Source organism: Salvelinus alpinus, chromosome 16, assembly GCF_045679555.1.
Source record: "Salvelinus alpinus chromosome 16, SLU_Salpinus.1, whole genome shotgun sequence".
NCBI classification, from domain to species: Eukaryota; Metazoa; Chordata; class Actinopteri; order Salmoniformes; family Salmonidae; genus Salvelinus; species Salvelinus alpinus.
In genome coordinates, this window is record NC_092101.1 from 12,431,543 (window position 1) to 12,459,195 (window position 27,653).

General features: G+C 43.7%; 1 protein-coding gene across 1 annotated transcript in view; it reads right to left on the bottom strand.

Moving 5' to 3' along the window:
* LOC139540819 (WD repeat-containing protein 18) overlaps positions 1–27,653 on the bottom strand; it is a 98,122-nt gene that overhangs the window by 45,864 nt on the left and 24,605 nt on the right. The window contains exons 5-7 of the mRNA XM_071344801.1: positions 16,497–16,640; positions 5,923–5,987; positions 4,729–4,853 (exon numbers count right to left, since the gene is read on the bottom strand). Coding sequence (XP_071200902.1) covers positions 4,729–4,853; positions 5,923–5,987; positions 16,497–16,640 — 334 coding nt within the window. The remainder of the gene's footprint in view (positions 1–4,728; positions 4,854–5,922; positions 5,988–16,496; positions 16,641–27,653) is intronic.

Consider the following 27,653-nt stretch of genomic DNA (forward strand, 5'->3'; position numbering starts at 1 on the left):
TCTTTGGCATCTGATTTGGAGCTCCAGAATGCTTTCTAGAAGTTTTCAAGTAAACAGCGCATAACTTGAGGCCATTTGTTTGGACTGCCATGAGTAAAGGATATCACTCTCTTTGCTTTGTTAACGTCGATGTCTCGATGATAGCCACGTTGTTGCTGTGCTCTTCACCTTTCAGCAGCAGTAGTGCTTTAGAACTGCAAAGTGACATTTGCTGCAGCAGTGCCTACAGTTTGTAGTCTGTCCCTCCCCAAAAAAGGTTAAAACATTGTGAGGAACTTGTGACTCATACAATTACTCAGTGTTGATGACAAAATATTGTCAAAGAGCTTCCAAACAGACCCAAAACTCACTTGGCTACCATAATGGACCAAGAATAAGATAAAATATTTTGTTGATACATTGGTGGGCTATTCTTGTCCATTCCCTTGAGGTCTTCAAGACTGCCCGGTTCACCACTTTTCCAGCCCACTCCTTTCTTGATCAATGGTGGTTGCAGAAGGAATAATAGATATTAGTCAAAGACAACAGCAGGCCAGTAATACTGAGCTCACAGAGACACTAAGGATTAGTGAAGTTGGCAGTTTAATCCACACAGGAGGAGCAGTGCAGACAGCAGTGGGAGGGGGGGGTCGTTTGAAGTCTAAATACTGTCTCAATCAGCGGTTCGCCTTAGACGCATAGCAACAGACGTTGGATTAAGTTAATTACGATGCAGAGAATGCCAGTCACGATCACCTGTCTGTCTGTGGTGGTGAGGGCGGCGATGGGTGGGGTGTGTGCATGTGCGCGTGCTATGTAAGTTCCCTTATTATTCATGAGATGTGAACAAAAAATATTAATGAGAGTCAGATTTCTAGGCCAAGTCTGACATGGAGAGACCCTTCGCCTCAAGCTTACGTTCTGATTGAACATTTATGTACAGGGTTATGAACCTAGGAAGTAAGTCATTATCTCTCAAGTAGATTAATGATTTTTATCGCCTCGCTTACAAACAGGTCTAAACATTTGACCCTTTCCTTATTTCTCCTGCTAGGTATGATGTAAGTCAGTTTAAAGATACCATACTGCACTCTGTCTCAGCCAGGAGATTATAAAGAGCACGCAATGGTAGCCTACATCCTGTCCTTTGGCCACTCATACAGAGTCTATCTTTTCCACCCAATGGTGCCACCATCAGACTAAAACTTTTAAAATCGGGGACTGGTATGATCTCTCGAATAAGCCAAATGCTAAATAACTTCAACGGAAGTTAGTTTTATGGACATTGACCATACACCTAATTTCCAAAGCCACCATTCCAAAAACTTCCGGTCGCTTGTGAGCAGCTCAGATTTTCCGCCACTACTCGTCTGATTAGTGCCGGTCGAGCTGCGGAGCTTAGTGAAGATGGATAGTATGAGGGAGAGCGACGGGCCTAGGAAAGGTTTTTCTAATTGCCTTCAGGATCACGCATGCCTTCAGAGAGGGCCAATAACCGCCTTTGCTTTCCCAGAACAGAGTTGGGGAAACCGGGCTAGAGCTCGGGAGATTTACAGTGGATGTGGAGGCCGGGACCTTCTGACAACTCAATTACAGGCTGAACTCACCCTCTACGCTGCTCCTTGTGGAAGACGAGGTGGGGGGGATAGGAAGATGGCTGGAGACAGGTTGAGAGCCTCAGATATAATGCAGCACTTGGAGCATAGACACAGTCAGGGGAGACACAGCGTTGACATCCATCAATACATTTGGGCTAGGCAGTTGTGTTCACAGTTCATAGTTGACTGGTGCAAGTGTATATTACGGGCTGTTTATTTACTGCACGCAAATAGACCGTAATCTAAAGTGTGTGGTTTTCTTTCTTGTTTTGCTACTGGGTTGTTGAATGGTCAAATTATTGTCACAATCTGATTATGTCATTAAAGATTATTTTCAATGTCTAATTGTAATATTTAATCACGGAGTGAAATGACTGAAGAACCGCATAACAAATGACAGAAAAGAAAAAGGGTTGTTTAACTTTGTCATCTAAATGATGGCTTCGCCATTGATCAGCGTTGGACCAACACTGCCAAAGACAGACCACAACAACAAAAATATCTAACCATTATATTCTTAGTGGTAAATCTTTGAAGCAACATATATTGACAACAATGTTAGCTTAAAACAATCACTTCTAAGTAGTAGTGTCTTCATATTAATTCAACTGGGGGGACAGTGTGAAGCACATAAGCACTGCATTATTGCTTAACAAATACATTTGTCGTTTAATAGCGAGGCCTGTATTGTATTGAACACCCTCACATCAATGGCGGGCTGAAGCCCAATCCATTACCCTGATTCTCACATTCCAATACACGCCTGCTGCTTCTTGACTTGACATATAGCTTGAAGAGCTTTTCAGTGAAGAATGTTCTACCTGAAAATAGGCCACTGAGATAGAGGGGTTTTCGGACAGCCCAATAATGTCAGCGGCAGAGCAGTGTTGATCAGCTCGGAGGCTTTGCAGACGGCGGTCAGCAGTGGGGAGTGTGCATTTACCGGCTCTGCGAGCGAAATGTGAGTTTCTGAGCGCGTAATAAATGAACCCTGTCAAGTCAACCGTTGGTCAAGACACAGTATGATCCTCTCAGCCTTCTCTTTAGAAAGTCAGATGACTGCAGAGTAAGCGCGGGCGGTATACCGTATACCGGGGTATTTGGAAATAGCCACGGGATGGTTTTTCAATAACATCAATACCATTGAAACTATTTCTTTGACGTTTTTTAAGAAATGGGAATATTTGTAGCTACTTTATGTAAATACCTGCAGTTAGTACGTTAGGAGATAAAGATACAGTTCTTAATTTTATCCATCACCATTTTTTTTTTTAAATGAAGTAGTCCCCAGTCACATGGTGTTTGTTTACACACAACTACTAGACAGGAGCCTTGTGAGTCACTCATTAGGTGCAGCACACGCCAGGTGATCTAGTTACAGTACGGAATTCACAACTAAATGTTTGCCAGCTAGAGATCTATTACTTAACTACTTAACTAAAATGTGCTAAACGCTCTGCAGTTGGCGTGCTAATTTAGTAGCTAGTTAGCTATCTTTAGTAGCTAGTTAGCCATGTTACCGAATATCCCAGTATGGCACAAGGTTGGTATGAAGGTAGGACAATCTGGATACTGCCCAAGTCTACTTCTGAGGTCTTATAATGCCCCCTACAAACTCGACAGTGCTAAACAACACCAAGCTGAAAACAAGATTGCAGTCTCCCAAAAGGTCTGGCAAGGCCACGGTGCGATGCTTACTTCTCCCACAGCCAGAAGACATTTCAATACAAGTGCCGTTGAACATCATTACATCCTCCATCCGGCCAAAACTGATAGACAGCTAACCAGTCACAGTGGCTGAATAAACAACAGAAACATCCTATTAAAACAAAATGAGTTCGCAACCTGCCCAGTGACGCAAATCAAATCCCAGTTCTCTAAAAGCACTTAACGAAAGGGACTCTACCGTCGCACTGAGTGAGTGGGTGCTGTGGCCCATAGAAAAGGTGACAGATGCCTCAATGTGATAGGAACAACTCTCTATTCTGAGAGCTCAGCTCTCTCATAAGTTATTAACTCTATCTTACATATCATGAACCGATAATTATATTTTCAGAAGATGATCAATGATACTACTTGCATTGGCACTTTCTAACGCAGCAATTATATTCTCAATATGTTAGTTATTATTCTTCATATAACATATTCTCTATGAGCTGCCTTGGATACGTACACTGAGTATACCAAACATTAGGAACACCTTCCTAATATTGAGTTGCACCCCCCCCCATTTTGCCCTCAGAACATCTCAATTCGTCGGGGCATGGACTCTACAAAGGTGTCAAACGTGTTCCACAGGGGTGCTGGCCCATGTTGACTCCAATGCTTTCCACAGTTATGTCAAGTTGGCTGGATGTCCTTTGGGTGGTGAGCCATTCTTGAGACACACGGGAGACTGTTGCGTCAAAAACCCAGCGGCGTTGAAGTTCTTGACACACTCAAACCGGGGAGCTGGAACCTACTACCATACCCTGTTCAAAGGCACTTACAGTAAATATTCTGGCCCATTCACCCTCTGAACAGCACATAAACAATCCTCGTCTCAGCTGTCTCAAAGCTTAAAAATCCTTCTTCAACCTGTCTCCACCCCGTCATTTACACGTATTGAAGTGGAATTAACAAGTGACATCAATAAAGGATCATAACTTTCACCTGGATTCACCTGGTCAGTCCATGTCATGGAAAGAGGAGGTCTTATTGTTTTGTACACTCAGTGCATATCTGACACACAAACTAACATATAGAGCAAAGGTAAATTAAACGCATCAGCTTGCCTTTACAGACCAACCTAAGTTGAACCGAACGCCCAGCGCAAGACGGGCATTACGTTTGCCGCCTGCTGTTAACTCCCAGTCAACTGATCACGTCACAGGAAACAACAGTAACAGAGAACAAACAAAATTGCACCTGGAGTATACTACAGACCAAAAGGCATGCATGTCAAACCATACACTCCATGACCTCAAAGGAAGGGCAAGCGTGGAAGGGTTTTCTAACACGGTCCGGAGGCAGGGTGATGGATGACTCGGGGCGTTCTGGGAGAAATCAATGTCTCAGCGCGGCATTTGCTATGCCAGCGGCTGAACTGAAGAGATGGGTTTGGGCCACTGAGGTGAGACTTTGGTTAGGTGAGGCGGTCATTCAAGCTCACCTTTGTGGTTGATGCTGCGGATGCTCTGCTTGCTCTGGATGTCCCACAGTCGTATGGTCTCATCGTGGGAGCCCGAGAGGAGGAGAGTGCCATCCATAGAGACAGACAGACATGTCACTAGGTTCCTGTGGAGGGATGAGTGCAAAGGGAGATCACCACCTGGCTAATAAAATAGGGTTCTCAAACAACAAATGTTTGCAGATCAACATTCATATCTCAGCTTTTCCTTTATTACCTAAGTAAATAACGGAAGTAATCTAGTCACACAACATCTCAATTTCAGAAAGTAAATTATATCAGATTCCTTTTTTTCTTCTAAACTAAATTGTTCTCCTGATTTCTTAAATGCTGTCATCAGTTTCCTTACAAAATCACCAGAGTACATATTCATGCTTCTCCAGTCACATCACATCACAAAAATAAACCACATTCCTTACTAAGCCTGTTTTCTTACAGCAGAGTTTCAACATTGTTATCTTGCTTGTTTCTGTTCACATGTTACAGGCAACCTAATTACCATATGTGCCCTCCAGGAATGGTAACAGCAACATTTTCAGTACCAAACGAGTCAAGGGGAAAGAATTCAGATAGTGTACGCTCCTTCTGCCCCCTGCTCTGCAGCTACAAAAAGCCACTCAAAAGTCTTCTAGTCTGGTTCTGCACACCTACTGTGTGCCTGTCCCATCAGTATGGTGGTGGCATGCACCTTGGCAGTCTCGGATACCATACGGTGAGAGAGATTAGGACGCCTGAACTTCTCTGGCCACTGGGACTTGGTTCGGCACAAAGAGATTCCACAAGGATATCATGGGGTATTAAAGCCACATGAAACAACCCGTCAGACACCACACAGCTGTTACAGCATCAAAGCCCCTCATCCTGAACCATCCCTCTCTCCACCCCCTCCCCCACCTCTCAGACCCCGTTCAAAGGCACTTACATTTTTCTGCCTTGCCCATTCACCCACTAAATGGCACACATACACAATCCATGTCAATGCTTAAAAATCCTTCTTTAACCGGTCTCCTCCCCTTCATCTACACTGATTGGAGTGAATTTAACAGGTGACATCAATAAGGGATCATAGCGTTCAGCTGGATTCACCTGGTCAGTCGACCATGTAAAGAGCAGGTGTTCCTAATGTTTTCTACACTCAGTGTATATTACATAGACCAGACCTTGAAGGCAGCCCACCTGTGTCCTTTAAAAACCTGGTTGCCCTCGTTGTCCGACTGGAACGTCTTATCCCGACTTAAGCTCTGCAGATCAGAAGAAGAAAAAAGTTAAAAGTTGATCAGAGTAAGCAATCCTCAGACAGTTTAAAAAAAAAATACCCAGAGCCAATGAGCTTGTGTCTCAGGTACACTTACATCAAATCAAATCAAATTTTATTTGTCACATACACATGGTTAGCAGATGTTAATGCGAGTGTAGCGAAATGCTTGTGCTTCTAGTTCCGACAATGCAGTAATAACAACAAGTAATCTAACCTAACAATTCCACAACTACTACCTTATACACACAAGTGTAAAGGGATAAAGAATATGTACATAAAGATATATGAATGAGTGATGGTACAGAACGGCATAGGCAAGGTGCAGTAAATGGTATAGAGTACGGTATATACATATGAGATGAGTACTGTAGGGTATGTAAACATTATATTAAGTGGCATAGTTTAAAGTGGCTAGTGGTACATGTATTACATAAAGATGGCAAGATGCAGTAGATGATATAGAGTACAGTATGTACATATACATATGAGATGGGTAATGTAGGGTATGTAAACATTATATTAAGTGGCATTGTTTAAAGTGGCTAGTGGTACATTTTTACATAATTTCCATCAATTCCCATTTTTAAAGTGGCTGGAGTTGAGTCAGTATGTTGGCAGCGGCCGCTAAATGTTAGTGGTGGCGGTTTAACAGTCTGATGGCCTTGAGATAGAAGCTGTTTTTCAGTCTCTCGGTCCCTGCTTTGATGCACCTGTACTGACATCGCCTTCTGGATGATAGCGGGGTGAACAGGCAGTGGCTTGGGTGGTTGTTGTCCTTGATGATCTTTATGGCCTTCCTGTGACATCGGGTGGTGTAGGTGTCCTGGAGGGCAGGTAGTTTGCCCCCGGTGATGCGTTCTGCAGACCTCACTAACCTCTGGAGAGCCTTACGGTTGTGTGCGGAGCAGTTGCCGTACCAGGCGGTGATACAGCCCGACAGGATGCTCTCGATTGTGCATCTGTAGAAGTTTGTGAGTGCTTTTGGTGACAAGCCGAATTTCTTCAGCCTCCTGAGGTTGAAGAGGCGCTGCTGCGCCTTCTTCACAACGCTGTCTGTGTGGGTGGACCAATTCAGTTTGTCCGTGATGTGTACACCGAGGAACTTAAAACTTTCCACCTTCTCCACTACTGACCCGTCGATGTGGATAGGGGGGTGCTCCCTCTGCTGTTTCCTGAAGTCCACAATCATCTCCTTTGTTTTGTTGACGTTGAGTGTGAGGTTATTTTCCTGACACCACACTCCGAGGGCCCTCACCTCCTCCCTGTAGGCCGTCTCGTCGTTGTTGGTAATCAAGCCTACCACTGTAGTGTCATCCGCAAACTTGATGATTGAGTTGGAGGCGTGCATGGCCACGCAGTCGTGGGTGAACAGGGAGTACAGGAGAGGGCTCAGAACGCACCCTTGTGGGGCCCCAGTGTTGAGGATCAGCGGGGTGGAGATGTTGTTACCTACCCTCACCACCTGGGGGCGGCCCGTCAGGAAGTCCAGGACCCAGTTGCACAGGGCGGGGTCGAGACCCAGGGTCTCGAGCTTGATGACGAGTTTGGAGGGTACTATGGTGTTAAATGCTGAGCTGTAATCGATGAACAGCATTCTCACATAGGTATTCCTCTTGTCCAGATGGGTTAGGGCAGTGTGCAGTGTGGTTGAGATTGCGTCGTCTGTGGACCTATTGGGTCGGTAAGCAAATTGGAGTGGGTCTAGGGTGTCCGGTAGGGTGGAGGTGATATGGTCCTTGACTAGTCTCTCAAAGCACTTCATGATGACGGAAGTGAGTGCTACGGGGCGGTAGTCGTTTAGCTCAGTTACCTTAGCTTTCTTGGGAACAGGAACAATGGTGGCCCTCTTGAAGCATGTGGGAACAGCAGACTGGGATAAGGATTGATTGAATATGTCCGTAAACACACCAGCCAGCTGGTCTGCGCATGCTCTGAGGACGCGGCTGGGAATGCCGTCTGGGCCTGCAGCCTTGCGAGGGTTAACACGTTTAAATGTTTTTCTCACCTCGGCTGCAGTGAAGGAGAGCCCGCAGGTTTTGGTAGCGGGCCGTGTCAGTGGCACTGTATTGTCCTCAAAGCGGGCAAAAAAGTTATTTAGCCTGTCTGGGAGCAAGACATCCTGGTCCGCGACGGGGCTGGTTTTCTTTTTGTAATCCGTGATAGACTGTAGACCCTGCCACATACCTCTTGTGTCTGAGCTGTTGAATTGCGACTCTATTTTGTCTCTGTACTGGGACTTAGCCTGTTTGATTGCCTTGCGGAGAGAATAGCTACACTGTTTGTATTCGGTCATGTTTCCGGTCACCTTGCCCTGGTTAAAAGCAGTGGTTCGCGCTTTCAGTTTCACGCGAATGCTGCCGTCAATCCACGGTTTCTGGTTTGGGAATGTTTTAATCGTTGCTGTGGGTACGACATCGTCAATGCACTTCCTAATGAACTCGCTCACCGAATCAGCATATTCGTCCATGTTGTTGTTGGACGCAATGCGGAACATATTCCAATCCGCGTGATCGAAGCAGTCTTGAAGCGTGGAATCAGATTGGTCGGACCAGCGTTGAACAGACCTGAGCGCGGGAGCTTGTTGTTTTAGTTTCTGTTTGTAGGCTGGAATCAACAAAATGGAGTCGTGGTCAGCTTTTCCGAAAGGAGGGCGGGGGAGGGCCTTATATGCGTCGCGGAAGTTAGTATAACAATGATCCAGGGTTTTACCAGCCCTGGTAGCACAATCGATATGCTGATAGAATTTAGGGAGTTTTGTTTTTAGATTAGCCTTGTTAAAATCCCCAGCTACGATGAATGCAGCCTCAGGGTGTGTGGTTTCCAGTTTACAAAGAGTCAGATAAAGTTCGTTCAGGGCCATCGATGTGTCTGCTTGGGGGGGGAATATATACGGCTGTGATTATGATCAAAGAGAATTCCCTTGGTAGATAATGCGGTCGACATTTGATTGTGAGGAGTTCTAGATCAGGTGAACAGAATGACTTGAGTTCCTGTGTGTTGTTATGATGATCACACCACGTCTCGTTAATCATAAGGCATACCCCCCCGCCCCTCTTCTTACCAGAAAGATGTATGTTTCTGTCGGCGCGATGCGTGAAGAAACCAGCTGGCTGCACCGACTCCGTTAGCGTCTCTTGAGTTAGCCATGTTTCCGTGAAGCAGAGCACGTTGCAATCCCTGATGTCTCTCTGGAATGTTACCCGTGCTCGGATTTCATCAACCTTATTGTCAAGAGACTGGACATTGGCGAGTAGTATGCTAGGGAGTGGAGCGCGATGTGCCCGTCTCCGAAGCCTGACCAAGAGACCGCTACGTTTGCCCCTTTTACGGCGTCGCATAGGGTCCCCGGCTGGGATCAGATCCATTGTATTGGGTGGAAGGCAAAACACTGGATCCGTTTCGGGAAAGTCATATTCCTGGTTATAACGATGGTGAGTTGACGTTAATCGTATATTCAGTAGTTCCTCCCGACTGTATGTAATGAAACCTAAGATTACCTGGGGTACCGATGTAAGAAATAACACATAAAAAAACAAAATACTGCATATTTTCCAAGGAACGCGAAGCGAGGCGGCCATCTCGGTCGGCGCCGGAAACTCCCATACATAGGTATGTGAGAATGCTGTTCATTGACTACAGAACGGCGTTCAATACCATAGTGCCCTCCAAGTTCATCATTAAGCTAAGGACCCTGGGACTAAACACCTCCCTCTGCAACTGGATCCTGGACTTCCTGACTGGACACCCCCCAGGTGGTGAGGGTAGATAACAACACATCCGCCACTCTGACCCTCAACATGGGGGCCCCTCAGGGGTGTGTGCTTAGTCTCCTCCTGTACTCCCTGTTCACCCACGACTGCATCGCCGCGGACGACTTCAACACCATCATTAAGTTTTCCGACAACACAACGGTTCTATTTTAATAGTTCTTGTTGGATTGTGAGTGTTTCTCGTTTTGAAGGTAAAAAAAACAGTTGCATGTTGGAATTTACAAGGCTTGAAGTCCTTTTCAGGAGACTGAAAAGAGTTCTACAGCTGCACCATCGAGAGCATCCTGAATGGTTGTGTCACTGTATGGCAACTGCTTGGCCTCTGACCGCAAGGCGCTACCAAGGGTAGTGCATACGGCCCAGTTCGTCACTGGAGCCGAGCTCCCTGCCATCCAGGGTCTCTATAGCAGGCGGTGTCAGAGGAATTGTCAAAGACTCCAGCCACCCAAGTCATAGACTGTTCTCTCTGCTATCGCACGGCAAGTGGTACCGATGCACCAAGTCTGGAACCAACAGGACCCTGAACAACTTCTACCCCCAAGCCATAAGACTACTAAATAGTTAACCGGACTATCAGCATTGACCCTTTTTGCACTAACCCTTTTGACTCATCACATACACTGCTGCTACTGTTTACTATGACACAGTATTCCTAGTTATATATACACAAAGCTACCTCTAACTCGTACCCCTGCATATGGACTCGGTACTGGTACCCTTGTATATATAATTACACATTGTGTATCTATTATTACGTGTTTTACTTTTCTATTATTTCTCAATTTTCTTTCTCTGCATTGTTGGGAAGTAAGAATTTTACTGTTAGTCCACATCGGTTGTTTATAAACTATGAGACAAATACAATAAGAGTAATATGTCTCTCTCATCTATTAAGTTGGCTGGATATTTCTGGCACTCGTCAGCCTCCAAGTGGTTTGATCGATTTACTTAATTGCATTAATTAGGGATGGGGTTGCGTCAAACATGCAAGGGAGGGAGGACGCCACAGGATTTTACTATGACACACTAATCATTGCATCACGTCTATACGGCCGGTCTTGAGAGCACTCAATTAAACATGAAAAGTGGACTCGAAAAGGGATTTAATTGAAGCCGTGGCTATTAATTCTATCGATGTGTGTACAAGCCTGGCTTGGGCTGGAGACTCAGCTGTACAATTGGTCAGATGACTGAAATGAAAATCATTAAGGGAAGGTTTGAGGGAAGCATCATGTCTCATTTCACACCACTACATTAACTAAAATGTTGGAGGTGGAGTGAAAAAACTCATTCACCACGATGAAGGACAGATTATTTTTTGTCTAACATTAGCCTGTTAAACTGTTCAAATCAAGTGCTTAAATCAGTGAGGGATGTCCGGAACCATTTAGCAAGACAATTGTATTTTCTATGGCAAAAACTTCTTGGCAGAATTACATTTCTAAACCTTCACACTGAAGAAAAAGGAAACGGCTAGCTGCTGCCTCGCGTGAGGAAGGGAACGGTCTGATTTTCTGTCTGCCTCTTTATCCAAATGTGAAAATTCAGGGCTCACGGTCTCATCTCCTGCTGAACAATTTAAACAAGGGGAACGAAACAGCACAACAAACGCAGCTCTCTCGGAATGCAACGCTCATATCCCCACTGGCAGAGTTAATGCCCGCCATGCATTGAAACACTCATCACATAGAAACGTCTGCCCAGCTACAGTACGAAATCCCCTTTATTAAACAATGATCCACGGGCACATTCAGAGTTAAGCTGTTTAGGAAATGAATAACTCTCCCCAAATCTGGTAAACAGCACAATTAGAGGAGCAGAAAGACACATGCTAGCAGAGAGTTAATGCCTTTTAGATGCTGACTGTAGAGATGGCAGAGTTCCGATATTATACTCAGAAAATGTTTACGCTGAATCATGAAAACGAAAAATGTGGTTGTTCCTATAGGGAAATTATGGTTAACTTATGGGGTTGATGCAAGGTCCAAATACAGTATACAGGTAGCTTCAATACAAAGGGATATCACTCTGTGTTAAAAATAAACCACAATATGTTCAGATATGCAGCAACCCTATTGGATTCTAACAAATTATGTAAAAATGAATACATATTATTATTTATTTTTTTATATATAAAACATTTGTAATGGAAGCCAGTTGGCCCAAAGCAACAAAATATCCATTCTCACAACGAGGACAAATGAGTAACAGATTATCTGCAATCCCTTTCGTATGAATGACAGAGAATGCAGCATAATGAGACGGATCATTATACTTTGATAGCTAGGGGGAAGCCAGTGGGAAGAGGAAATGATGCAGGATTAAAAAGCTGTGATTTCACTTAGCAGCAAGTTCCAGCATCTATGGAGGAACGATGCAACAACGCAAGGCTTGGCATTAAAACATTGTTTAATCAAATACCTGTTATAACAAACGACTATAACAAACGACGTGTTCCTCTCTTTAAACAGAAGATAATCATTATTAGTTGTACTCAAATCCAGGGCTATAAAAGCTTTTTTTCTCTCCTATTACCTTAATTAACCAATTGATCTTTAAGATGACATGCCGAAATAATTAAGCGTCTAAAGACTGCGGATGGAAGTCAAAAGGCGTACGAGTCAATGGGGCAGCGGCAGCTTGGCTTTGAAAATCTTTGAAAGGCAAGCATTAAAGATAAAAAATAAATAAAAAAATACATGAGGAAAGTTAGCACATTAATAACCTATGATTCCAGATACAGGACCAAGGTGAAAGGGGTCGGTAGGCATTAATAAGAAGCTGAGAAACTTGGTTACCCAAACAGGGTCTTGACTTGAGGAATTTTCTCAATAATTGCAACAGGTCTTTTCAGTACACATGAAACACACTTCAATATGAATAAATGAAATGATAAGCTCCCTCAGAAATCTTTTATCTTTCAAATCAATTACTATTTTATAACTGAGCCATTCTTCCTGAGGTCAAGTCACTCCACTACAACATTCAAAGCAATTATTGCGATACTTTCATGTCAAAAAAGTGAACATAAAAGGGTTGCAGAATCCCCTGACCAATAGTAGAATGATAGACACAGTAACCTGTACCACAGCCAAACATCTCTAAAAACAACTATACCAACTAAAAGGACCAGTCTATATGACCGTTTCTGTTAATAATCTCATGTAATCATTGTGCCACCAATAGATCCCCCTGTCCCTTATTGACTAACGTTTTGGTTGTATTAATATTCAGTGAGAGGACTGGAACAATAACTATGTGTCAATGAGAGGGGGCATGGAAATGGAGAGGACATAAATAAGCTCTTGGTTGGAGAAGAGATCTGTTGAAAAAAATGACAGTCCTTGCAGATAGATACACCACATGACCACATGCTCGTCGAAGATCTCAGTCCAAAATCATGGGCATTAATATGGAGTTGGTTCCCCCTTTGCTGCTATAACAGCCTCCACTCTTCTGGGAAGGGTTTCCATTAGATGTTGGAACATTGCTGCGGTGACTTGCTTCCATTCAGCCACAAGAGCAGTAGTGAGGTCGGGCACTGATGTTGGGCAATTAGGCCTTGCTCGCAGTCGGCGTTCCAATTCATCCCAAAGATGTTCGATGGGGTTGAAGTCAGGGCAAGTTCTTCCACACCGATCTTGACAAACCATTTCTGTATGGACCTTGCTTTATGGACGGGGGCATTTTCATGCGGAAACAAGAAAGGGCCTTCCCCAAACTGTTGCCACAAAGTTTGAAGCACAGAATCGGCTAGAATGGCATTGTATGCTGTAGCATTAAGATTTCCCTTAACTGGAATTAAGGGGCCTAGCCCGAACCATGAAAAACAGCCGCATACCTCCAACAAACTTTACAGTTGGCACTATGCATTGGGGCAGGTGGCGTTCTCCTGGAATCCGCCAAATCCAGATTAGTCTGTCGAACTGCCAGATGGTGAAGCATAATTCATCACTCCAGAGAGCACGTTTCCACTGTTCCAGAGTCCAATGCCGGCGAGCTTTACACCCATCCAGGCATTGCGCATGGTGATCTTAGGCTTGTGTGCGGCTGCTTGGCCATGGAAAACCATTTCATGAAGCTCCCGAGAGGCAGTTTGGAACTCTGTAGAGTGTTCCAACCGAGGATAGACAATTTTTACACGCTACAGCACTCGGCGGTCTCGTTCTGTGAGCTTGTGTGGCCCAAAAGTCCCGCGGCTGAGCCGTTGTTGCTCCTAGACGTTTCCACTTCACAATAACAGCACTTATAGTTGACTGGGGCAGCTCTAGCAGGGCATAAATTTGACAAACTGACTTGCTGGAAAGGTGGCATCCTATGACGGTGGCACGTTGAAAGTCACTAAGTTCTAAAGTAAGGTCATTCTGCTGCCAATGTTTGTCTATGGAGATTGCATGGCTGTGTGATCGATTTTATACACCGGTCAGCGAGTGTGGCTGAAATAGCCAAGTGCACTAATTTAAAAGGGGTGTCCACATACTTGTGTATATATAGTGTATTTGTTATCCATCTGCAGCCGTCCATCTGCAGCCATCCATCAGCAGCCATCCATCAGCAGCCATCCATCAGCAGCACTCTTTCACAGATGCAGACTTTTCTCCACTCAAACCTGATGCCTCTGGGATATCACTTATTTGGCCATACATGCAAGAGCCACCCACAACATTTCCAGTGGTGCTGATGGATTTGGGAGAGGCTTTCACAATTAAAACTAAAAAGAGATATTGAGTAAGGAGGTTGAAAAACCGAAATGTGCGAGTTTAATTATGGATACATAAATGTAGTAAATAAATGGAGCAGTGAGCGATCTGCCTTTACTCAGACAGTGATTCTCAAGCCATGGAAGTAAGCATTGTGAAGCACTCCCATCTAAACTTACTTCAGGAGAGAGAGGAAGAGAAAAAGACAGGATTTGTCTATCATGGGGGGTGATGCCTATGGGCAATGCACAGTGAGTGACTCGCACACAATTTTGTGCGACTGCAAGAGCCAGGATAAGGGAAATTAGGTTTTAAATAGAAGTGGGGTGGTCTAACAAGAGGGGGATCCTTTCTTGTGCTAAAATGTGCACATTCATTTCTGTCATGTTTAATTGAGTCTTTTATACAAGTTTCTTTGTGGTACCTGACATGAAACTCATGACGAGTAGAAAGGAGGAGAGGACAAAGCTTGAAACTCAAATTGAACCACATCCATTAATGTCTTCTCTGATCTAGTTGGTTACGTCAGTTACATACAATATTTGGATTAATTCTCTGCAGCTCGACAAAGCCATTTTTCTGCATTGAAATGTGACTTTAAAGAGGCACAAAATGAGCCTATCCAGCAAACAAACCATCAATCATGCCAAATACAGAAGTCCATCTTGTGTTTAAGCCGAGGAAGACGCAGGAAGCTCTTGATTAGCACGTTGCAGTAAGACTAGATTCACTTAGCCAGAAGGGCTGGCAGACATAACTCTGAACCTGACGTGTCTCCTTTTCTCCTTGAAAGAGAGCGGTCAGAAAGTATCCCACTAGACGAGACTGATGGGAATGTATAGAAACTGTGATATATGGGGGCAACCAAGAGCACCGTAGGGGGGGGGGGGGGGCAAAGAAGTCCCTCATGAGGCATGGTATCGGGCAATAATAGCAATGAAAGACCCCAGGCAATTTAAACCCAAAACACAGGCCTTGCCGGTGTACCCCCCCCCCCCCTCCCCTTTCCCGCATTCCATCACCTCTCCATCTTTCAGGCCAACAGCGTGGGGATTCACCCGTACAAGGATGGTGCAATGTTAGAAAGTTCATGGAAAAGCAACAGAGGAGTACCTTTAGAGAATTCCCCGATACATGTACAGAATTACAAATTGTGGCAGATGGTAGACTTCAGGTTTTATTAATATTTTCCCTTTGAACTGAAGAAGTCTTTCTCAGTGGCTTAAGCTGGAAAAACTGGGGTGAGCCCAAGCGAAGATTCTGTAGGATGCTTTAGAGTAGTGTTCTCGGAAATGCCCCCCAATCTCCCACTAGACAAAGCTTTCTGTAAGTGTAACCTGCCTTGACCTTCCCTGTGCACCAGAGAGACGTGGGCTGGTCCAAACATCACTCACATTCCCCTCTTCATTAACAAACTTTAGCAGCCAAGTTCCAGGCCAGCAGTGTGGAGACACATCAAGGCGCTGTCAGCTGATCAGAGGGCCCCTCTTACGAAGTGTACTGTATTTTGGTGCTTCACTGGAAAATGTACAGGACTAACTCAAAAGGGAATTCAGTCAAAGCTGTATTGTGCTGCAATTGACAGGTGGAGGGGGATTATTTTATTTGTAATGTTCTCAATTTATTAAGTGGTCAGTTGTGTGTACTTGGTGACGTGTTTCCGCCTTCACTTGTGGAAATTAAATTGTCTCACTTTCAAATAATTAATAATCGGGTAACGGGTTTGATGACAGTATATGCAATTCTAAGGTTATTTTCAAGGGCTTGACATTAATGTGCTTATTTGCCTCAGGCTGTTCATCTGCAGTCTCCAAAGTTCTATGAACTGGCTATGGTTTTACAGATGACTGTCAGTTCAAAGTCTCTCTCGATTACGTCACTTGCCCTTGCGGCAGGTTGTGCTTGACGGATGCTCCATTAAGAGAGACCCACAGTTTGTAATTCAAACGCGTTGTGAAGTTAATCGATGAAAGCTCAGGGTTAAACAGCGAGGGTGGCGAAGACAAAAACAATATAGCTTACCTGGCTACAGAGGGACACCTGAAATATACCGCCGTCACTGCCACCGCAGAAGAGGTAGTACTCGCAGGGGTCAAGGGTCACTGACATGATGCCCACGTCAAAAAGAACAGACAGGAGCATCTCGCCAGAGGATAGCTCCCATAGCTAGAGAGTTTGAGAGAGAGAGCAAAAGACAAAAAAAGGAGGAGAGTTTTATGGTTAATTTGATCTGAGTTGTGGACATTGTTTAACTTCAGCTTTAAAAGATCACATTATCAGTATGAGCTCACACTGCAGGGCTGTTAGTCTGACCCTGTCTGTCTTAGAGGAGTGGGCCGTTTAAGAGTGCAAGACACTAAAATACATCTTAGTCTGCAGAATGTCTGCAAATTTCTGTTCCAACCTCAACTTAATGACTTGGATAGATCAAATCATTTAGTGCCTATGACACTTACATTGTGCCAAGATCTTGATGGCCATTCATTGAGCTAATCCATTATTACAGCTAGCAGAGAAATGAAGAAAAGATTTTGGAACTGGAAAGTACAGTGGCTTGCGAAAGTATTCACCCCCCTTGGCATTTTTCCTATTTTGTTGCCTTCCATTTTAATTTCAGGTTGTATTTTTGGGGGGGTTTGTATCATTTGATTTACATAACATGCCTTCCACTTTGAAGATGCAAAATATTTTTTGTGAAACAAACAAGAAATGAGACAAAAAAACAGAAAACTTGAGCGTGCATAACTATTCACCCCCCCAAAGTCAATACTTTGTAGAGCCACCTTTTGCAGCAATTACAGCTGCAATTCTCTTGGGGTATGTTTTTATTAGCTTGGCACATCTAGCCACTGGGATTTTTGCCCATTCCTCAAGGCAAAACTGCTCCAGCTCATGTTGGATGGGTTCCACTGGTGTACAGCAATCTTTGAGTCATTCCACAGATTCTCAATTGGATTGAGGTCTGGGCTTTGTCTAGGCCATTTCAAGACATTTAAATGTTTCCCCTTAAACCACTCAAGTGTTGCTTTAGCAGTAGGCTTAGGGTCATAGTCCTGCTGGAAGGTGAACCTCGGTCCCAGTCTCAAATCTCTGGAAGACAAACAGGCAGAATTTACCTGTGTTTAGCGCCATCCATCGTTCCTTCAATTCTGACCAGTGTCCCAGTCCCTGCCGATGAAAAACATACCCACAGCATGATGCTGCCACCACCATGCTTCACTGCGGGGATGGCGTTCTCTGGGTGATGAGGTGTTGGGGTTTGTGCCAGATAGTGTTTTCCTTGATGGCCAAAAAGCCACATTTTAGTCTAATCTGACCAGAATACCTTCTTCCATACGTTTGGAGAATCTCCCATTTGCCTTTTGGCAAACACCAAACATGTTTGCTTATTTTTTCTTTAAGCAATGGCTTTTTTTCTGGCCACTCTTCCATAAAGCCCAGCTCTGTGGAGTGTACGGCTTAAAGTGGTCCTATGGACATATACTCCAATCTCCGCTGTGGAGCTTTGCAGCTCCTTCAGGGTTATCTTTGGTCTCTTTGTTGCCTCTGATTAATGCCCTCCTTGCCTGGTCCGTGAGTTTTGGTGGGCGGCCGTCTCTTGGCAGTTTTGTTGGTGCCATATTCTTTCAACTTTTTAATAATGGATTTAATGGTACTCCGTGGGATGTTCAAAGTTTCGGAGAAAGAAAAAAATTATAACCCAACCCTGATCTGTACTTCTCCACAACTTTGTCCCTGACCTGTTTGGAGAGCTCCTTGGTCTTTGTTACGTTACAGCCTTATTATTAAATTGAATACAATGGTTGACTCCCTCAATCTACACACAATAACCCATAATGACGAAGCAAAAATGGGTTTTTAGACATTTTTGCAAATGTATAAGAAATTTACATAATTATTCACACCCTTTACTGAGTACTTTGTTGAAGCACCTTTGGCAGCGATTACAGCCTCACGTCTTCTTGTGTCTGACGCTACAAGCTTGGCACACCTGTATTTGGGGAGTTTCTTCCATTCGTCTTTGTAGATCCTCTCAAGCTCGGTCTCGATCTCTCCAGAGACGTTAGATCGGGTTCAAATACGGGCTCTAGCTGGGCCACTCAAGGACATGCAGAGACTTGTCCCGAAGCCACTCCTGCGTTGTCTTGGCTGTGTGCTTAGGGTCATTGTCCTGTTGGAAGGTGAACCGTTGCCACAGTCGGAGGTCTTGAGCGCTTCATCAAGGATCTCTCTGTACTTTGCTCCGTTCATCTTTCCCTCAAACCTGACTAGTCTCCCAGTCCCTGCCGCCGAAAAACATCCCCACAGCATGATGCTGCCACCACCATGCTTCACTGTAGGGATGGTGCCAGGTTTCCTCCAGATGTGAAGTTTGGCATTCAGTCCAAAGAGTTCGATCTTGGATTCATCAAACCAGAGAATCTTGTTTCTCATGGTCAGAGTCTTCAGGTGCCTTTTGGGGTGCCTTTTGGCAAACTCTAAGTGGGCTGACATGTGCCTTTTACTGAGAAGTCTGGCCACACTACCATAAAGGCCTGATTGGTGGAGTGCTGCAGAGATGGTTGTCGGAGCTCTGCAGACAATACCTTCGACCTCATGGCTTAGCTTTTGCTCTGACATTCACTGTCAACTGTGGGACCTTATATAGACTGGTGTGTGCCTTTACAAATCATGTCCAATCAATTGAATTTACCACGGTGGACCCCAATCAAGTTGTAGAAACATCTCAAAGATGATCAATGGAAACAGGATACACCTGAGCTCAATTTCGAGTCTCATTTTAAAGGGCCTGAATACTTATTTTTTTTTATAAATTAGCAAACATTTCTAAAAACCTGGTTTTCGCTTTGTCATGAGGTAATGTGTGTGAATTGATAACAATCAATTTTAGAATAAGGCTGTAATGTAAACAAATGTGGAAAAAGGGGTCTGAATACTTTCCGAACGCACTGTAATTTAGTTCTGATATGGATGGAGGGACATGATTGCAACAGGTGTGACCATATAGCCCATATTTGTTCTTGTTTTTTTGTTTTTTTTATTAAGAAATCTAGCAGACTCCAAGCCTGGTAAAAATAAAGTGATGAAAAAGACAGATTACTAATGACATGAAAAGTATATGCGCTCCCTTTGGTAGCACCATAATCAAATTGATTTTGATCGCACCATTTATCAAAAGCAAACTTTCCTAACAGCTTGAAGGTAAACCCTGATGGCTCTTGGGAGAGAAAAACTTTGAGAGCCAGGCCTGAACAAAGCCAACTTCTAGACAACCCAGTCATGGAATTACAAAAACAAGAGTACACCAAACATTAAAAAACACAAAATAAGATACGAAATCATTCAAAAACACCCCATCCCATCTCTCCTCCAAGACACTACTCTGCTGAGTCTGAGTATACTAGAGGGAATGGTGGGGCTCAACTATTTAGAGCCTGTCATAGGGGTGGGAGGGAGGGGGGCTAGTGAAAGTTATATGTAGCCCAACCTGCCTTGTCCTAACAAGCCCTGTTCTCTGGCAAGCCGTCTGCTTCTCCTTCAGCCAACACGATCACTCCCCGTCATCGGACAGGGGAAATTATTTGTCTGTGGAGACTGACAGCCTGGAATCTATAGAGCAGCTGATGATATTGAACATGACACTACGAGCCGCTGACAAATTTGGTATGCAGTGAAGACGTATTAGAATTGAGCAAAAGAGAGCCCGACATGGCATCCTGCACAATGAGACTCAATATAAGTGAGGTAGACTTTGAGTAGCATTATGTGCGTGCATATTGTCTGATTTCAAGTTATATATTTGAATGAAACACGTGTATGAAGGATATTCTCATCTGTTGAGAGGCTTGAAAGTTGAGTATTTTAAAGTTGTTTCTTGTGCTAAGTTGATTTACTGCAAATGGTAGAAATGATGAAAAGTAGTCCATTTGAATTATATAACCCAATGGATGGTGTAGGAATAGCGTTAAAGTTAAGCACGAGTAAGACTAAAGTGAATGTTCTGGATTTACAATTTACTTACGCATTTATCCTAATGGAAATAGTTTGCCAGCTATTCGTCATGAAGGGACGCTATTGACTTAGCCAAAACATGCTACAATAAATCAAACTTTAGAATTATAGATGGAAAATGGTAAGTAGGGCTCTGTGTTACATTGACCCATGCAGAAAATCTTAAGTATGAAAATGTTTGGTGAACCTAAATATGAAGTAAAAAATATTAGCCTAATAAAAAAAGGTTGTTAGCCTACATCTTAAACATGTTCTGAAGCTGGGGGGCTGTTCCAACTGCCACAAGGGACATGAGACTTTCAAGATGAAAGAAGAAGAGAGATGGAAGAGACAACCCACGCCTGTCAATTAAATATAAACCACTGGGGAGGAAAGGTGAGTCAGAATTATCAGAGCTCCACTCTGTAATTTATCAAACTATATCTATACAGTACGGGCTAAATCACGTCACACTAATTCCTTTCAAACTATGGAATATAATGGATTGATCGACAACTTGCATGTTAAACAACTACGATGATTCTTGTTAAAAGAGCTGCAATTGCGTCACTTGAAAACATTTGAAAGAGGTAGTATTTCCATTTTGATTTGCTGGACATTTGTTTTGCTATTGGACATGAGCCACAAGCATATTCTTCATTAGATTGCATGTGACCCAACTGCTGAATAAAATACTGTACATCCTGTAAACAAATACTTTTGAACAAGTCATGGGCAGGGACATTGTTCAAAATGATTTCCAGCTCAGAGCAGGTGCCTGATGATGTTCACAGATCATTTGTAACACGACTCTTCGTCTTGGAGATACAGCGCCTTTGGAAAGTATTCCGACCCCCTTGACTTTTTCCACATTTTGTTACGTTACAGCCTTGTACTAAAATGTATAAAATAGTTTATCCCCCCTCATCAATCTACACACAATACCCCATAATGAAAAAGCAACAGCGGGTTTAGAAAATGTTGTAATATATTTAAAAAACTATGTTTAACCTTAAATATCACATTTACATAAGTATTCAGACCCTTTACTCAGTACTTTGTTGAAGGACCTTGGCAGTGATTACAGCCTCGAGTCTTCTTGGGTCTGACGCTACAAGCTTGGCACACCTGTAATTGGGGAGTTTCTCTCAAGCTCTGCCAGGCTGGATGGGGTGTGTCGCTGCACAGCTATTTTCAGGTCTCTCCAGAGATGTTAGAACGGGTTCAAATCCGGGTTCTGGCAGGGCCACTCAAGGACATTGAGACTTGTCCCAAAGCCACTCCTGCGTTGTCTTGTCTGTGTGCTTAGGGTCGTTGTTCTGTCGGAAGTTGAACCTTCATCAAGGATCTCTCTGTACTTTGCTCTGTTCACCTTTCCCTCGATCCTGACTAGTCTCCCAGTCCATGCCGCTGAAAAACATCCCCACAGCATGATACTGCCACCACCATGCTTCACCGTAGGGATGGTGCCAGGTTTCCTCCAGACGCGACGCTTGGCATTCAGGCCAAATAGTTAATCAGATCAGAGAATCTTGTTTCTCATGTTCTGAGAGTCCTTAGGTGCCTTTTGGCAAACTAAGCGGACTGTCATGTGTCTTTTACTGAGGACTGGCTTCCGTCTGGCAACTCTACCATAAAGGCCTGATTGTTGGAGTGTTGCAGAGATGTGTCCTTCTGGAAGGTTCTCCCATCTCCACAGAGGAACTCTGAAGCTCAGTCAGTGTGACCATTGGGTTCTTGGTCACCTCCCTGACCAAGGCCCTTCTCCCCCAATTGCTTAGTTTTGCTGGGCAGCCAGCTCTAGGAAGAGTCTTGGTGGTTCCAAACTTCTCCATTTAAGAATGATGGAGGCCACAGTGTTCTTGGGAACCTTTAAAATGCTGCCCAATTGTTTTTGTACACTTTCCCAGATTTGTGCCTCGACACAATCCTGTCTCGGAGCTGTACAGACAATTCCTTCGACCTCATAGCTTGGTTTTTGCTCCAACATGCAATGTCAACTGTGGGACCTTATATAGACTGGTGTGTGCAATTCCAAATCATGTCCAATAAATTTAATTTACCGCAGGTGGACTCCAATCAAGTTGTAGAAAAACCTCAAGGGTGATCCATGGAAACAGGATGCACCTGAGCTCAGTTTCGAGTCTCAAAGCAAAGGGTCTGAATACTTACTTAAATAAGGTAATTCTGTTTTAATTTTTTTTATAATATTAGCAAAGATTTGTAAAAAACTGTTTTCATTGTGTCATGCTGTGTTGTGTGTAGATTGACTTTTATTTAATCAATTTTAGAATAAGGCTGTAATGTAACATGTGGAAAAAGGGGACTGAATACTTTCCAAATGCCCTGTAGAACAGCACGGACTATGTGAACTCTGTACCCCCATCTCAGTATATTAGGATCAAATCTCATTAGGTATAGTCAGAAGAAATAGCTTACAGGCAGGTAAATATAGTGGACATTTTCACTGTACTGATCGTTGACACAATGTGTCTGATACTAATAGTAATTAAGTCACTACAGAATGCATATTGAGTTTAACACAGTGCTGTGTGGCTTTAAAAAATGGAGGTTGTTTGTATACATTTCCCAATGCATTGAATGTATATCATCTTAATTGGATTTTGAGAGGGGTTGACCTAATTTAACGGGAATGCATTCCAGAGATGAGAATACATGATTCCCATCCAAGTCTGCATGCCATCATAACTGCAACCATAGCTTCATACCTTAGCAAAAGATCACGTGTTCGTGCACGGCTGTGCAATGGAATAAGTGCAGCAATAACATATCAGCAATCCCAATTATACCTATAGCGTGTAAAGTCGGTGCAAAAGCCAATCGATGTTTTGGTCAACCAAAGTACTAGCTCTCGGCTTACTTCCTGGCTGCATGGTGAGAATGCTGAGAATTCAGATGCTTTATTATTCAACATAACTTTGAGATTTTATTTGTTTTGATTTATTAAAACATTGAGAATGCTTACTCAAAATGCCAACTCAACTGCCTCTTACTTTTGGCCATAGAAATCAAAAAACCTCCAAAACCTCCAAAACGTAACTAGAGAGGTGCATTAAAACTGATTAAGGCACTTATTAGTTATTCTTTTGATTACATAAAGATAAGGCATAGCTGTGACCGTGGTCCTAAATATTGTATATTAATATAATCTAGCCTACAGTAGATTAGATTAAAGCAGTAATAGACAGTAGGGTGAGTATGAGTTACCTGACGTGATGCGGAGGCTAGGTATGAGGCTTTAGCAGATAATCTACCATTTCTGAGAGCTCAAGTAAGCACCACAAACACATGGGAGAAATACCCTGCGGGAGCATGACTGATTAATCATATTGATCAGGGTATAGATATGACATCTTCTTAATTAAATTCATAACCCAGTGGCATTCATTATTGATGCCTGGGTGAGGGGCTGATCATTTTAACAGGTTGATTTCCATTGTGGCTATATTGTCTTCCATTGTGTTAGTGCCCACTTCAAAACCAGGAGCCCCAAGAATTGTGGACTTATTTACAGTACGCGCCAATGCAAAATATTGTCTAGAGTAATTCTATGACCTCTACAAACAGATTTTTTTTCTTCTATATTTGCAAAGATGGCTTGCCGTTAGAAATCAATAGGAACACTGGCTGGCTGGCTAAATAAAAGCCTGGGAGTGATTTCTCAATGAGCCGCTGGATGTCAGTCAGTCACTCGGCACAGGAGTCAAAAAGCTAATCAGAGTAGTTCATGCCCTGCGTCGGACGGACACACACACACACACACACACACACACACACGCACACACACGCACACACACGCACACACACGCACGCACACACACGCACACACACGCACACACACGCACACACACGCACGCTCCAGTAGCTCATCCACACATTGGGGGATGAAGGGAGAGGGGAGAGAGACGGACATCAAACACACGGAGCACCAGGGCCTGTGTTGCCTTGCTCCCTATACATAGCTTCAGTTCATCACTTAATATTTGCATTCCGGTATGCCTTTACTACCGGGGCAAACTGCAGGTGGCAGTTTGGTTTTCTCAATTCACTTCAGACAAAAGATGACATTAACAAACCACATTTCTATGATGGAGAGAAACGAGATGAATAATTGTTTTGTACAGAAGAAAATTGCTTGTGTTTATACCATAGTATTGTTGAATACTTGATTCTGATTGGTTAGAAGGGCATTCTAGAGAAGGCATTATTTCCACATTTTCGAAAACACGGAAGCCAAAACGTGGAAACTATGGATATATCTTCCTCCGTGCTCCAGCTTTCTCATAATTCATATGCGTGCCCCTAGAAATCCATGCATTAGCATGTTTCTGTTAGCAGATACAACCTGAAAGAAATACACCATATTACTGGCCTGCTAATGTGCATGGACCTTGTAGGCTAAACTGCCGAGAAAAAACACATTACTGGTCCAAATGGCTGCCCAATCAGGCAGGCTAGATGCAGTTGTGTATGTTTCATGATTAACGACTTATGGTGTAATTGTAACAACATACAGGAACTCAAGTCCTTTTGTTCACCTGACCTAGAATTCCTCACAATCAAACGCCGACCGTATTATCTCCCAAGAGAATTCTCTTCGGTTATTATCACAGCCGTGTACATCTCCCCTCAAGCAGATACCATGACAGCCTTCAAGGAACTTCACTGGAAATAGGCAAACTGGAAACCATATATCCTGAGGCTGCATTTATTATAGCTGGGGATTTTATCAAAGCAAATTTGAGAACAAGGCTACCTAAATTCTATCAGCATATTGACTATAGCACTCACGCTGGCAAAACACTGGATCACTGCTACTCTAAACTTCCGCAATGCATACAAGGCCCTCGCCCGCCCTCCTTTCAGGAAATCTGACCACGACTCTATTTTGCTCCTCCCTTCCTATAGGCAGAAACTCAAACAGGATGTACCCGTGACAAGGACTATTCAACGCTGGTCTGACCAATCGGAATCCACACTTCAAGATTGTTTTGATCACGCGGACTGGGATATGTTCCGGCTAGCCTCGATTTATACGATATCGATTTAAATGTGTTAACCCTCAAGGCTGCCGGCTCAGACCGCATCTCTAGCCGCATCCTCAGACCATGCGCAGACCAGCTGGCTGCTGTGTTCACGGACATATTCACTCTCTCCCTATCCCAGTCTGCTGTCCCCACATGCTTCAAGATGGCCACCATTGTTCCTGTACCCAAGAAGGCAAAGGTAACTGAACTAAATGACTATCGCCCCATAGCACTCACTTCTGTCATCAAGTGCTTTGAGAGACTAGTCAAGGATCATATCGCCTCCACCTTACCTGACACACTAGACCCACTTCAATTTGTAAACCGCCCCAATAGGTCCACAGACGATGCAATCGCCATCACACTAAACACTACCCTATTCCATCTGGACAAGAGGAATAACCTACGTAAGAATGCTGTTCATTGACTACAGCTCAGTAACCATAGTACTCTCCAATCATTAAGCTTGAGGCCCTGGGTCTCAACTGCGCCCTGTGCAAATGGGTCCTGGACTTCCTGACGGGCCGCCCCCAGGTGGTGAAGGTAGGAAATAACATCTCCACTTCGCTGATCCTCAACACTGGGGCCCCACAAGGGTGCGTGCTCAGCCCGCTCCTGTACTCCCTGTTCACCCATGACAGTGTGGCCATGCACGCCTCCAACTCAATTATCAAGTTTGCAGACGACAACAGTAGTAGGCTTCATTACCAACAACAACGAGACAGCCTACAGGGAGGAGGTGAGGGCACTCAGTGTGGTGTCAGAAAAGTAACCGCTCACTTAACGTCAACAAAACAAAATGATTGTGGACTTCAGAAAACAGCAGAGGGAGCACCCCCCCCATCCACATCGTTGGGACAGCAGTGGATAAGGTGGAAGGTTTTAAGTTCCTCGACGTACACATCACGGACGAACTGAAATGGTCCACCCACACATACAGTGTGGTGAAGAAGGCGCAACAGCAGTCTTCAGCCTCGGGAGGCTGAAGGAATGTGGCTTGTCAGCTGAAATCCTCACAAACTTTTACAGATGCACAATTGAAAGCATCCTGTCGGGCTATATCACCGCCTGGTACGGCAACTGCACCTCCCACAACAGCAGGAATAGACTGAAGAGTTTCAGAAGAAAGGTCTTTGTTTCTGCCCATTTTGAGCCTGTAATCGAACCCACAAATGCTGATGCTCCAGATACTCAACTAGTCTAAAGAAGGCCGTTTTAAAGCTTCTTTAAATCAGTACAAGTTTTCTGCTGCGCTAACATAATTGCAAAAGGGTTTTCTAATGATCAACTAGCCTTTTAAAATGATAAACTTGGATTAGCTAACAACGTGCCATTGGAACAAAGGAGTGATGGTTGCTGATAAATGGGCCTCTGTACGCCTATGTAGATATGCCATAACATATATTTTTGTATTATTATTTTTTAATCAGCTGTTTCCAGCTACAATAGTCATTTACAACATTAACACTGCATCCTGGAGTCGCCTCTTCGCTGTTGACGTTGAGACTGGTGTTTTGCGGGTACTATTTAAATAAAATTGGCGCCCATTGCATATCCCATTGTGAAATAATGTTTTTTACCATATTGATTAATGTAAATACCAGTTCACTGGTCATGCTTATCGGTCTATAGGGTAATTTGCATAATTTAATGAAATTAAATTGGCTCGTGTGTTCAGTATATTCGTTATGCTTCTTATTTATCCCACCTATAGCATACAGATACAGAGCCTTTGAGTGGAAAATCGATCAGACAGCGCAAGAGCTGCAGTGTCTTGTGGTGCTTTCAAGACAACTGGGAACTCTGGAAAATATATGAGGTCAAATCATGATCTTTAGGTTGGAAAATCGGAGCTATAGAAAGAGGCCAGAATTGGAATTCCAAGTTGAATGACCGTTCAAAACTATTTTTCCCGTCTGAGTTGGATATTTCCGAGTTCCCAGTTGTTTTGAACGCCGCATCAAATGCAACGAAAGGCAGGCTTCATCAGTGCGTCAGATACCACTATGCAATGAGTTGGTGATAGTTTGAAATCTCTATACATACGCATATTAGATCTCCTCTTTCTAAATTTCGAATGGATATTTTCATTTCTGTCACATGAAACCGCTCGCATGTGCTGTGCCCGTTTGACAATGGT